At 59.7% G+C, this 12,336-nt stretch overlaps 1 protein-coding gene and 1 long non-coding RNA gene across 5 annotated transcripts; one reads left to right on the forward strand and one right to left on the reverse strand.

Annotated features, from left to right (window-relative positions):
• The first annotated feature begins 1,428 nt into the window (after window positions 1-1,428).
• LOC127032367 (uncharacterized) lies at window positions 1,429-4,637 on the forward strand. 4 transcript variants are annotated; one of them, XR_007768773.1, is made up of 4 exons: window positions 1,429-1,520; window positions 1,589-1,656; window positions 3,285-3,352; window positions 4,296-4,637. It is a non-coding gene; the product is annotated as an uncharacterized LOC127032367 (long non-coding RNA). The 4 variants fall into 4 exon arrangements; XR_007768774.1 differs by lacking the exons at window positions 1,429-1,520; window positions 1,589-1,656 and adding an exon at window positions 2,710-2,762; XR_007768775.1 differs by lacking the exons at window positions 1,429-1,520; window positions 1,589-1,656 and adding an exon at window positions 2,815-2,867.
• Window positions 4,638-7,066: 2,429 nt separating this feature from the next.
• On the reverse strand, window positions 7,067-12,323 carry MRPS18B (mitochondrial ribosomal protein S18B). Its single transcript, XM_050919528.1, has 7 exons — window positions 12,204-12,323; window positions 10,673-10,823; window positions 10,151-10,248; window positions 8,664-8,732; window positions 8,216-8,282; window positions 7,643-7,702; window positions 7,067-7,472 (listed from the first exon to the last, which is right to left on the reverse strand). The coding sequence occupies exons 1-7, from the start codon at window positions 12,291-12,293 to the stop codon at window positions 7,258-7,260; spliced, it is 750 nt and encodes a 249-aa protein (XP_050775485.1). The 5' UTR covers window positions 12,294-12,323; the 3' UTR covers window positions 7,067-7,257.
• Between the last annotated feature and the right edge of the window lie 13 nt (window positions 12,324-12,336).

The following is a 12,336-nucleotide window of genomic DNA, read 5'->3' on the forward strand; positions in this document are numbered from 1 at the left end:
AATAACTTTGCCTCCTATATCCCCAAAAACCACTGTGGAAGGCTCCAGAGGAAGCAAATGAGGGCAAATGCCAAAGATCCTAAAGGACCCAGGCTATCCAAAATAACTCCTTCCCGGTGCCGCCCTCGACTGGATGCTCTGAGGTGCTCTAAATCCAGCAAAAGCCACCCTGGCAAAGCCTGGAGACAGGTTAACCATGCGGAAGGAGCACCTATCATACCCTGGGGCAGGAGTGATGGGTACCCATTACCTATGGGATCCTCCCGATACTGATCATGCCCTGAGGCAGGAGACATCCCCCCAATACCCATCATGCCCTGGAGCAGGGTCTCTCCCTTAGCCAAGGTACCCTAAGGTAGGGGTGATGGACACATGTTACCCATGGTGCCCTGAGGCAGGGTCCCTCCCTTACCCAAGGTGCCCTAGGGCAGGGGTGATGGGCACATGTTACCCATGGTGCCCTGGGGCAGGGTCACCCTTTACCCAAGGTGCCCTAGGGCGGGGTGACGAACACGTTACCCATGGTGCCCTGGGGCAGGTTCCCTCCCTTACCCAAGGTGCCCTAGGGCGGATGACGAACACGTTACCCATGGTGCCCTGGGGCAGGGTCACCCTTTACCCAAGGTGCCCCAGGGCGGGGTGATGGGCACATTACCCATGGTGCCCTGGGGCAGGGTCGCCCTTTACCCAAGGTGCCCAAGGCAGGGGTGATGGACACGTTACCCATGGTGCCCTGGGGCAGGGTCCCCCCCCCCCTTACCCAAGGTGCCCTAGGGCGGGGTGACGAACACGTTACCTACAGTGCCCTGGGGCAGGGTCGCCCTTTACCCAAGGTGCCCTAGAGCGGGGTGATGGACATGTTACCCATGGTGCCCTGGGGCAGGGTCGCCCTTTACCCAAGGTGCCCTGGGGCGGGGGTGATGGGCACGTTACCCATGGTGCCCTGGGGCAGGGTCGCCCTTTACCCAAGGTGCCCTAGGGCGGGGTGATGGGCACGTTACCCATGGTGTCCTGGGGCAGGGTCGCCCTTTACCCAAGGTCCCCTAGGGCAGGGGTGATGGACACATTACCCATGGTGCCCTAGGGAAGGGTCTCCCCCTTACCCAAGGTGCCCTAGGGCGGGGTGATGGGCACGTTATCCATGGTGCCCTGGGGAAGGGTCTCCCCCTTACCTAAGGTGCCCTAGGGCGGGGTGATGGGCACGTTACCCATGGTGCCCTGGGGAAGGGTCTCCCCCTTACCCAAGGTGCCCTAGGGCAGGGTTGATGGACACGTTACCCATGGTGCCCTGGGACAGGGTCCTTCCCTTACCCAAGGTGCCCTATGACGGGGTGATGGGCACGTTACCCATGGTGCCCTGGGGCAGGGTCGCCCTTTACCCAAGGTGCCCTAGGGCGGGGTGATGGGCACGTTACCAATGGTGCCCTGGGGCAGGGTCGCCCTTTACCCAAGGTGCCCTAGGGCAGGGTGATGGGCACGTTACCCATGGTGCCCTGGGGCAGGGTCGCCCTTTACCCAAGGTGCCCTAGGGCGGGGTGATGGGCACGTTACCCATGGTGTCCTGGGGCAGGGTCGCTCTTTACCCAAGGTGCCCTAGGGCGGGGTGATGGACACGTTACCCATGGTGCCCTGGGGCAGGGTCGCCCTGTACCAAAGGTGCCCTAGGGCGGGGTGATGGGCACATTACCCATGGTGCCCTGGGGCGGGGTGATGGGCACGTTACCCATGGTGCCCTAGGGCAGGGTGATGGACACGTTACCCATGGTGCCCTAGGGCAGGGTCGCCCTTTACCCAAGGTGCCCTATGGCGGGGTGATGGGCACGTTACCCATGGTGCCCTGGGGAAGGGTCTCCCCCTTACCCAAGGTGCCCTATGGCGGGGTGATGGGCACGTTATCCATGGTGCCCTGTGGAAGGGTCGCCCTTTACCCAAGGTGCCCTATGGCGGGGTGATGGGCATGTTACCCATGGTGCCCTGGGGCAGAGTCACCCTTTACCCAAGGTGCCCTATGGCGGGGTGATGGGCATGTTACCCATGGTGCCCTGGGGCAGGGTCGCCCTGTACCAAAGGTGCCCTAGGGCGGGGTGATGGGCACATTACCCATGGTGCCCTGGGGCGGGGTGATGGGCACGTTACCCATGGTGCCCTGGGGCAGCGTCGCCCTTTACCCAAGGTGCCCTGGGGCGGGGTGATGGGCACGTTACCCATGGTGCCCTGGGGCGGGGTGATGGGCACTTTACCCATGGTGCCCTGGGGCAGCGTCGCCTTTTACCCAAGGTGCCCTAGGGCGGGGTGATGGGCACGTTACCCATGGTGCCCTGGGGCGGGGGTGATTGGCACTTTACCCATGGTGCCCTGGGGCAGCGTCGCCCTTTACCCAAGGTGCCCTAGGGCGGGGTGATGGGCACGTTACCGATGGTGCCCTGGGGAAGGGTCTCCCCCTTACCCAAGGTGCCCTATGGTGGGGTGATGGGCACGTTACCCATGGTTCCCTGGGGCAGGGTCGCCCTTTACCCAAGGTGCCCTAGGGTGGGGTGATGGGCACGTTACCCATGGTGCCCTGGGGCAGGGTCGCCCTTTACCCAAGGTCCCCTAGGGCAGGGGTGATGGACACGTTACCCATGGTGCCCTAGGGAAGGGTCGCCCTTTACCCAAGGTGCCCTAGGGCAGGGGTGATGGACACGTTACCCATGCTGCCCTGGGGCAGGGGTGATGGACACGTTACCCATGGTGCCCTGGGGCAGGGTCGCCCTTTACCCAAGGTGCCCTATGGCAGGGTGATGGGCACGTTACCCATGGTGCCCTGGGGCAGGGGTGATGGACACGTTACCCATGGTGCCCTGGGGCAGGGTCGCCCTTTACCCAAGGTGCCCTATGGCGGGGTGATGGGCACGTTACCCATGGTGCCCTGGGGCAGGGTCCCCCCCTTTACCCAAGGTGCCCTAGGGTGGGGTGATGGGCACATTACCCATGGTGCCCTGGGGCAGGGGTGATGGACACGTTACCCATGGTGCCCTGGGGCAGGGTCGCCCTTTACCCAAGGTACCCTAGGGCGGGGTGATGGGCACGTTACCCATGGTGCCCTGGGGCGGGGGTGATTGGCACTTTACCCATGGTGCCCTGGGGCAGCGTCGCCCTTTACCCAAGGTGCCCTAGGGCGGGGTGATGGGCACGTTACCGATGGTGCCCTGGGGAAGGGTCTCCCCCTTACCCAAGGTGCCCTATGGTGGGGTGATGGGCACGTTACCCATGGTTCCCTGGGGCAGGGTCGCCCTTTACCCAAGGTGCCCTAGGGCGGGGTGATGGGCACGTTACCCATGGTGCCCTGGGGCAGGGTCGCCCTTTACCCAAGGTCCCCTAGGGCAGGGGTGATGGACACGTTACCCATGGTGCCCTAGGGAAGGGTCGCCCTTTACCCAAGGTGCCCTAGGGCAGGGGTGATGGACACGTTACCCATGGTGCCCTGGGGCAGGGGTGATGGACACGTTACCCATGGTGCCCTGGGGCAGGGTCGCCCTTTACCCAAGGTGTCCTATGGCGGGGTGATGGGCACGTTACCCATGGTGCCCTGGGGCAGGGGTGATGGACACGTTACCCATGGTGCCCTGGGGCAGGGTCGCCCTTTACCCAAGGTGCCCTATGGCGGGGTGATGGGCACGTTACCCATGGTGCCCTGGGGCAGGGGTGATGGACACGTTACCCATGGTGCCCTGGGGCAGGGTCGCCCTTTACCCAAGGTGCCCTATGGCGGTGTGATGGGCACGTTACCCATGGTGCCCTGGGGCAGGGGTGATGGACACGTTACCCATGGTGCCCTGGGGCAGGGTCGCCCTTTACCCAAGGTGTCCTATGGCGGGGTGATGGGCACGTTACCCATGGTGCCCTGGGGCAGGGGTGATGGACACGTTACCCATGGTGCCCTGGGGCAGGGTCGCCCTTTACCCAAGGTGCCCTATGGCGGGGTGATGGGCACGTTACCCATGGTGCCCTGGGGCAGGGGTGATGGACACGTTACCCATGGTGCCCTGGGGCAGGGTCGCCCTTTACCCAAGGTGCCCTATGGCGGGGTGATGGGCACGTTACCCATGGTGCCCTGGGGCAGGGTCCCCCCCTTTACCCAAGGTGCCCTAGGGCGGGGTGATGGGCACATTACCCATGGTGCCCTGGGGCAGGGGTGATGGACACGTTACCCATGGTGCCCTGGGGCAGGGTCGCCCTTTACCCAAGGTGCCCTATGGCGGGGTGATGGGCACGTTACCCATGGTGCCCTGGGGCAGCGTCGCCCTTTACCCAAGGTGCCCTAGGGCGGGGTGATGGGCACGTTACCCATGGTGCCCTGGGGCAGGGTCGCCCTTTACCCAAGGTGCCCTAGGGCGGGGTGATGGGCACGTTACCCATGGTGCCCTAGGCCCGCCCTCATGCCAGTTGCCATCACCCCTGGGCGGCCTCGCGCGGGGCGGCCAGGCCGTTGCCATGGTTACCTATGGGCCGCGGTGTAGCCGGGCCCCCTGCGGCCCGGCGGCTGGAGGTGCTGGTCCACCGCCGTGACCCGCTCCCCGAGCAGCGCGTCCACATCGAAGGGGAACTCCATAGCCCGCCAGCATCCGGGTCCTGCTGCTCGCCCCCTGCCCCGCCCTCCGGCGCGCGGCTTCCGTCTAGCAACGCGCGCACCGCCCCCTAGCGACACCCCGCTTCCGTGGCAACCGTCCCGCCCCTGGTCCCACCCCTAGCAACCGGGCCTCCCTAGCAACCACGGCCTTGAGCTTGCCCCGCCCCCTCTCTCACTCTGCTCCCTCTCACCCCTCCCCCTCCCTGTCCTAGAGCATCATGAGTAATAAGTGGCCACCAGCCCTGCCCCAGAGCATGACGGGTAAATGGCTGCCTCCTGCCCCAAGGCATGATAGTGGAGGATTCCTGCCCCAGGCCATGATGGGTAATAGCTGCTCCTTGTCCTAGAGCATGATGGGTAATGAGTGCCCCTCACCCCTGCCCCAGACTATGCTGGGTAAGGGGTGCTCATCATTTCTGCTCCAGGACATCATGGGTGATAAGATCCCTGTAGCTGTCCCCCAAATCCAGGTCTGCCCAATACTGGGGAGCACCCAAAGCCTCATCACCCTCAAACTAGGGGATCCACCTAATCTGCCTCCCATTATAGGGGGGCTTCCCACGGGCTGCCCTCCAAATAGAGGGATCCACCAATTTATGATCAGTAATATAGGGGATTTCCCCCACCCCAGCCTCACCCTCTTAATTAGAGGACCCATTTAATCTGGCTCAAATAAGGAGCTACCTCTGCCTCTTCCAATGGACGGGACACCCCAATCTGGTCTCCATCATAGGGATCCTCCCAATAAACAAGTTCTTCTGCTCCCTGAAGCTGCCTAACCTACAATAGGGACCCCCAGGACTGCCCCCCTCAGTCTGCCTTCCTCCTCACTCCATAACCCCCCCATCTGGTCCCCTTTATTATACAAGACCCCCCCAAGACAATGGCTCTCCCATCATAGAGGGCCCCAAGGACTATCCCCCTACCATAAGCACATCCCCCAACCTGCCACCACCCCATAAGGACCCTCTTACACTCCAGTCCCCCAATATTAGAGAGCCACTTATAACAGTCTGACATCCCCTCAAATGATAAGACACCCTTAGTCTGGCTCTCCCAGTGGAAGGACCCCCTCAGTCTGTATCTCCCATAATAAGACTGCTCCAGAGTAGACCCCCCACTCCTACACACTGCTCTGTTTCATCCAAAGGTGTATTATAGAGGTGACCCATCCAATATTAGGGGACACTTCCACCTCCAGGCTTGTCTCCAGTCACCAGAATGAGGGAGGAATATTCCACCCACCACAATTAAAGAGAGGGACACCTCCTGTCAACCAGGGTGGTTGAGGAAAGGGAAGAGGCAATTGTGGGGACTTCTTCTCCCTCCCATAGATGGATTCCCCCACTTCAGGCTAAGCTGCCAGGGGGAGTATCATGGCAAAACAGCAGCCCCCATCCCTAAAGAGAGCAAACCCCCACATCAGGCTGCAAGAGGGAGCTCCATACCACAGAATGGAAGCCTCTATAGCCCCCTTCCCTATCAAAAAAGGCTTGTCTGACCCACTCCTTTTTATATTACGGCCATCACTGTGGTATCTGGGAACCCAGCTGCCTGGGATTTATGGGGCATCTGGCATGGAAAGGGGGAACCCTGAGAGAAGGGGTTCCCTAGCCCAATGAGGGGGTCTGCAGGCTAGGGACCTGATATTGGGGTTCAATTCCCAACTCTGACACAGACTCCCTGGGCAAGCCCTTGTACCTCTGTAAGCCTCAAGTCCCCTATCTGCAAAATGGGGGCGAGCCTTCCTCGACCTCTTCTGTTCAGCTTGCAAGAGCTTTCAAGCAGGGACTGTCTCTCGCTGCGTGTCTGTGCAGCGCCTAGCCCAACGGGCCCCTGATCTCAGTTGGGGCAGCTGTGGATAGGTGCCCTGTAAGCAGGCTATGTGTCTGTGAACAGGCAGGCGGATGCATTGCGCATCTGATCGAGTGTGAGTGAGTTGCATGTCTGCAATTGTCGAAGTGTGGCTGTTCTGGTGTATGCCTGGGACTGGGTGGGCTGCATTGTAGGCTGGTCAGGGAGTAGACATGCTATCTGCTATGTCATTAGCTAAGCTGAGGTTTCCGCTACTGCCTGTCACTGCTCTCCTCCCATTCCCCCCACCCCCCAGGCCTTCATCTGCCAGACCTGATCCAGCTTTCTGCTGCTAGCATGAGGCATCTGGGGAAGAGATGGTAAGAACACAGGATCAGAGAGTCCCCTGGCCAGCACTGGCCCCAGCTGGCTCTCGTGGAAGAGCCTGACCATACATCCCAGAGATATGTGAAAATAGGTTTAAGCTGGGGCCAGACTGGAGCTGGCACCCCCTAGAGGTGAAAGGCCCAGCATCCCATTCCCCACCCCCATAGCCAGCCAGTTCCTCTGCTCTGCGGTTGGATGGGAGCTTGTGCCCACTGAAGGGGAAAGGCCCCATGTCCCATTCCCAGCACAGCGTGAATAACCACAGGGAGCCACTGCCAGCATCTTCCAGTTTATTCCCCACTGAAGGTTTGGACAAGTCATGGCCGGGAGCTAGGCAGCTTCAGCGCTGTCCCTGCAGGGGTTGGGACTAGGGACAGCTCATCAGGTGAGGCCGAAGGCCTGAGCTCCCCCAAAAGTTGCCTATCCCCCTTGCCCCAGGACACTCCATCCAGTCCTGCCCTGGGCCCTCATGCTGGGCCAGTTTCCTCCTTCAGATAGTTCTTGTATATCCTGCGGATCCTGGCAATGTCCTTTTCAGGCGGCTGCTGCCACTCATACCAGGGGTACCAGGGTGCCTGGCTCTGCAGGGAGGGGGCGGGGGGTGTCTTGGTCACAGCCTGGTGCTGGTTGGTGTAGTCCTTGCCCTGCAGCATCACCAAGGGGATGTGGAAGCTCAAGAGCCCTGCAGGCGGCGGGGGAGGGAGGAAGGAAGGAAAGGCAGCTGCTGAGCAAGGCAGGGGTCAATCCCCATCCACAGCCCCGCTCCCCACAGCTCAGCTCTGCCGATGCCCCTCAATCCCAACCCGCAGCCCCCTGCTATTCCCACTCGATCATATCCAGCTCCCTACTCACCATGGTCACGAGCTTGGTCAATCGCCTGGGTCAAGCGTTTATGCTGCTTCATGCAGACACCTGCAGTGGAAGGAGAGGGTAGCGTGTCTCAGATGATGTAGAAACTGTGGGGTTTGGGGAGCTGACTGGGGCAGACTGATCCAGAGGCTCCTTGTCCATTCCAAAGGGACAGGCAGGGCCCCAGGAGACAAAGAGGGTTTCCCAGGTTGGGGCTGGGCTGGATGGGGAGTCTCCATCTCCCTGGGAAACAGGCTGCACGGGGTGATGCTGCCCCATGGGGGGGATGGGACTAGATGGGAAATGTCACCTCCTTGGTCAGTTTCATCCTTCTCTCCCCATACCTGCAACAATTCCCCTCCCAGCATCCCCCATACACAGACTATCCTCTGGCCTCTTGGGCTATTCTCCCTCACCTCTGCACTACCTCAGCCTTCCCACTGCCTCTGCTTCCTCTCCCTTGGGGTCCCCGCCCAGAACCAAGCAGATGGCTCCCTGACCCCCCCTTTGGTCTAACTGGGAAAGTGGTTCCCTGTGGCAGACCCCAAGACCCCCTGGGCAGGGGCGGGAATGTACCTGTGCGTGTGGGATGGAAGGTGATACCCGTGTGGGAGCAGATGAACTGCTCCAGGAGCTTCACGTTCTGCAGGGAGAGAGAGGCAAAGATGGAGCCGTGAGCAGCAGACGCAGGGACAGGCAGGAAAGGGGCTGGCACCACAGAGAGGATGTCTGGCTGCTTGGGGACACCAGGTTCTCCAAAGGGGGGGGGGGCAGGGGCGCTATACAAACAGGGCCAACCTGAGGGAAGAAGTGGGGATCACAGCGTTGGGGCAGAGGGGAAAGAGGGGATCATACAGCCAGGGCAGGCCTTATGAAGAGGGTTACAGAGCAGCAGTCATACAGCTGTGCCCAGGGAGCCCAGACCACACTTTTTTTCTCTCTCCAGGTCAAGGGGTGGGGGTCACAGGCCCGGCTGGGGGATGGGGAGTGGCCCGAATGGCCTGAGTTGGGCTCAGCCCCTCACCCTGTAGTCCACGTGGAGTTTCTGGTCTCGGCAGATGGGGCAGGGGTGCCCCACAATCTTCTCTCCTCTCTGGGGAACCAAATGAGACTGTTAGAGCTGAGTCGCCTCTCCACCCTGCTCACACCTCAGCCACAAAGCAGGGCCAATGGTGGGCCAGACCCACGGGCCCATCTAGTCTGCTAGCCCGTCTCTGGCAGTCCTTAGCACAAGGTGAAGGTGCGAGCAACCCCTAGTGCTCAGATATGGTATAGCCTGTCTCCATAGATTGGCCTTCCTGCCCTTCCTCATGCCCCGAAGCATCTGTCCCCTGCTATTATAATTATCCCGAGCTGTTCCCAAGGGCTTTACATCTGGAGATGGCGAAGTGCTTTGCTGTCTTTAGCCTCATTTTATACATGGGGAAACTGAGGCAGGAAAGGGCAGCGACTTGTCCATGGTCACCAGCAGAGGCAGGCACAGCAGCCCCTCTCCAGGGGCCGGGTATCCTCACCGGCTGCACTCTCAAATCCCACTAGACTCTTCTCCAGCCTCCCCTGTCCTGGTCTCTTTCCGACATTCGCTGGGGATGATTCTGACCCCCGTGGACCAGCTGCTAACGGATCTAAGTTCTCTGAGTCCTGCTGACCTTCAAACTTCTCCTTGTTTGGTGTCACCTGCCATTTACCTTCCCATGCCTCTCATCAAACCACCCCTTTCTGATCTGCTACGGATCTCACCAAGGCTAGCCAGACCATTGGTCTTTTCACTCTCCTCCCTCTTCTATACCCTCACCTCCTGCTCTAACCACTAGAGACCCTAATCCCCACCCAAAACCCAGGAGTCCTGACTCCCAGGCCCTCTGCTCTAACCACTAGATCAGTGGTCCCCAACTTTTTCGGTCACCCCCCCCACCTTACCTGTAATGGAATCTGTCAGCCACCTGTCTGCCAGGGAATTGTGGGGCTCTGGCTGAGAGTGGAGCCCAAGCTGCAGCTAGGAGTGGGGCTGGAGCAGAGTTGGGTGCAGAGAGGGGCCGGATGGCACTTTCTCTTCACCCTTCCCTCCCACTGTGGGGCTGCCCTTGCTGTTTCTCCCTCCCCACCACCAAAGGTTCCTCCGTGCCCTCTATGGGGGTGCACCCCACAGTCTGAGGATCACTGCACTAGATCCACACTTTCTTCCTGGATTGCAGACAAAACCCAGGAGTTGACTCCCAGCCCCCTTGCTCTAATCATTAGACCCCACTCCCCTCCCAGAGCAGGGTATAGAACTCAGGAGTACTGGCTCCCAGCCCCCCTGCTCTAACCACTAGACTGAGGAGCTCTTTCTTTGCTGGCATCTCTCCAACCGGCCTTGCTGAGGACAGCTCATGCCATAGGGTGGAGTCTGGGTGTCCACTGGCTCCCCCATGTGTTTCCTGAAGCCTGGGCAGCTGACAGGGGTGCTAGTCATTGGCCCCAAGCCCTGCCCATGCTGGGGGGCAGGGCAAGGTGTGAGGCTGCACTCACTATGCAGGTCTTGCGGGTCTTCTGAGGGGGGATGGGTCCCTTGTGGTTACGCCGATAGCCGAACCAGACGGGCTTGTCGCCATATCTCTCGATGTACTCTGCAAGGGGGGAGGGGAGAGTTAGCCATTCCCAGGTGAGGTTCACACCGAGGATCCTAGAGAATATGAGAGAGTGCAGCCTCTGTTGAATCAGACCCCCTGTACAGATGGGGAAACTGAGTCACATAGGTAGGAGGCTGGGCAATGATCATACTGAGAGTCTGGTCCAGAGATGGAAACCCAGGTGTCCTGACTCCCAGCCCCTCCCCGCCCTGCTGTAATCCACTAGACTCTCCTCCCCTCCCAGAGCAGGGCACATAACCCAAGAATCCTGGATCCCAGGTCCGCTTCCCACCCCACTCGAGCCCCTAGACCACTTCCAGGAAACCTGAGCCCCTCACAAGGTTGCCCTCGGTGGTACCAGCCTGTGAAGCACCAGGTCCAAGGCCTAGCACCAACCCCTTCCCAGCTCCTGGCCGGATACCTTCTGTCTCTAGATACTCCCAGGGTTTCTCCTTAAAGCGCGATTCGGTGTCAAAGGCGACTGGCTCTGCTGACGCGGCTGGGTCTGTCTCCGTGCTGAACACCCGGAGAAGCGGGCGCTGGAGCCGCAGGAGCGAGGCAGCAGGAGCAGCCTAAGAAAGGCCAAGTCAGGAAAGGAGAGAAAGGGTCAGACCACCCCAATGAGTGGCTGTCCCTACTGTGTCTAGGATATTAGATAAGGATCAATAAAATGCAGCCACCTCTGGGGTGGGGCAGCTAGGGAACAACAGCAGCACAGTAACATGGCACGGGGGAAGAGGGGGTTAATCCACCCATCACAGAACTGTGGCCACCTGTGGGGTGGGGCAGCTGGGGAATAGCCACACAGCAACACCGCATAGGGGAGAGAAGAATCACTCACCCATCACTGAAAAACGCACTGATTGGGCTTTGCAGGCACAATGGTTTGCCTCAGTGCTCTTGCCTGAACCCTTCCCCCCGCTCTGCAACGGTTCATTGCTGAGCTTCACCAAGGGGAGGCTGCATTTCAGCAGAGCCCAATGCCATTCTGTGATGAAACAGCAGGGCTAGTGCATGTGAAAGAGTTTATCCTTGGAGTTGGAAGATGCTAGCATGATTTTTTTAGCAAGCAACTTTAATGATATTTTTGCATTTAATTTCCTGGCTACTTTTAAGGAAAAAGCAAACAAACACAGAGTAAGGACAAATGGATCTGCTGTCTGGAGCCGCCCTGTCCAGAGTTGCTGGACACCATATGGAAACAACAGCAGAAAGCTGTGACTAAGGTGGGTGGCCCAGTGGGCTCGTGCCTCAAAGCCGAAATAGCCTGCAGGCTCCCACAACAGGGCTCTGAGATCCCACATGACACAGCAATGCCACACAATGGAGTAACACCACACCAGGGGAACGTCATATCCTGCTGCAATCCGATCTGGTGTGGCCCAGCAATCAAGTTGGCAGGCTGGCTCAGCCCCGGATAACCGTGTTGTGTTATGTTGAAGTGCATAACCACAGCACTGCAGGGTTATGTGATGGCAGGGAGACTCTGGGAAGAGCAATAATGTCATGCCGCTCCCTTGTGGAGTCACAGCAGGACAATGCCAAGTCACATCATGTTGCCCAATGCCACACAGCACCATGACTGCATGATACCCACAATGTCACACTGCTACCCCTTAGCATGATGATCTCACAGCATGGCAGCCATGATGTCACGTCACCACGATAACCTGACAGCACAGCAGCCATGATGTCACACTGCCCCCAGCCCTAAGGTGTGATGACCTCATGGCACTGCAATCATGATGCCACGCTGCCCCCTCATGGCATGATGACATCATAGCAAGCGATTTTGGTGCAGGGCAGTTCTGACATCACACTCCAGCCACCCTGGCACAATGACATCATAGTGACATTTCCGGTACAGCAATTGACGTCATCCTCACAAAGTGATACATGCAATGACATCACAGCACATGGTCCCAGCCGGCCCCCTTAGCCCCGCTCCTCACCTGGGCCCAGAAGAGCCTCGGCAGCAGAGCCAGCCCGGGTACGCTGCTCGTGGCCCTTCGCAGTAACAAGGTGCCCCTGAAAGCCGCCATCTTGCGGTACGGTGATCTGTGCGCATGCGTGGTGACTAACGCA

This window comes from Gopherus flavomarginatus, chromosome 12 (genome assembly GCF_025201925.1).
Source record: "Gopherus flavomarginatus isolate rGopFla2 chromosome 12, rGopFla2.mat.asm, whole genome shotgun sequence".
Classification (NCBI taxonomy): Eukaryota; Metazoa; Chordata; order Testudines; family Testudinidae; genus Gopherus; species Gopherus flavomarginatus.

What these genes read in the sequence shown, in the direction of transcription:
- MRPS18B (XM_050919528.1), bottom strand. Translation starts at nt 12,293, where the DNA reads ATGGCGGCTTTCAGGGGCACCTTGTTACTGCGAAGGGCCACGAGCAGC. An exon ending in GGAGTATCTAGAGACAGAAG is followed by an intron (nt 10,249 to 10,672) that starts GTATCCGGCCAG and finishes CCCCCCTTGCAG; the next exon opens with AGTACATCGAGAGATATGGC. An exon ending in AACTCCACGTGGACTACAGG is followed by an intron (nt 8,283 to 8,663) that starts GTGAGGGGCTGA and finishes CTCTCCCTGCAG; the next exon opens with AACGTGAAGCTCCTGGAGCA.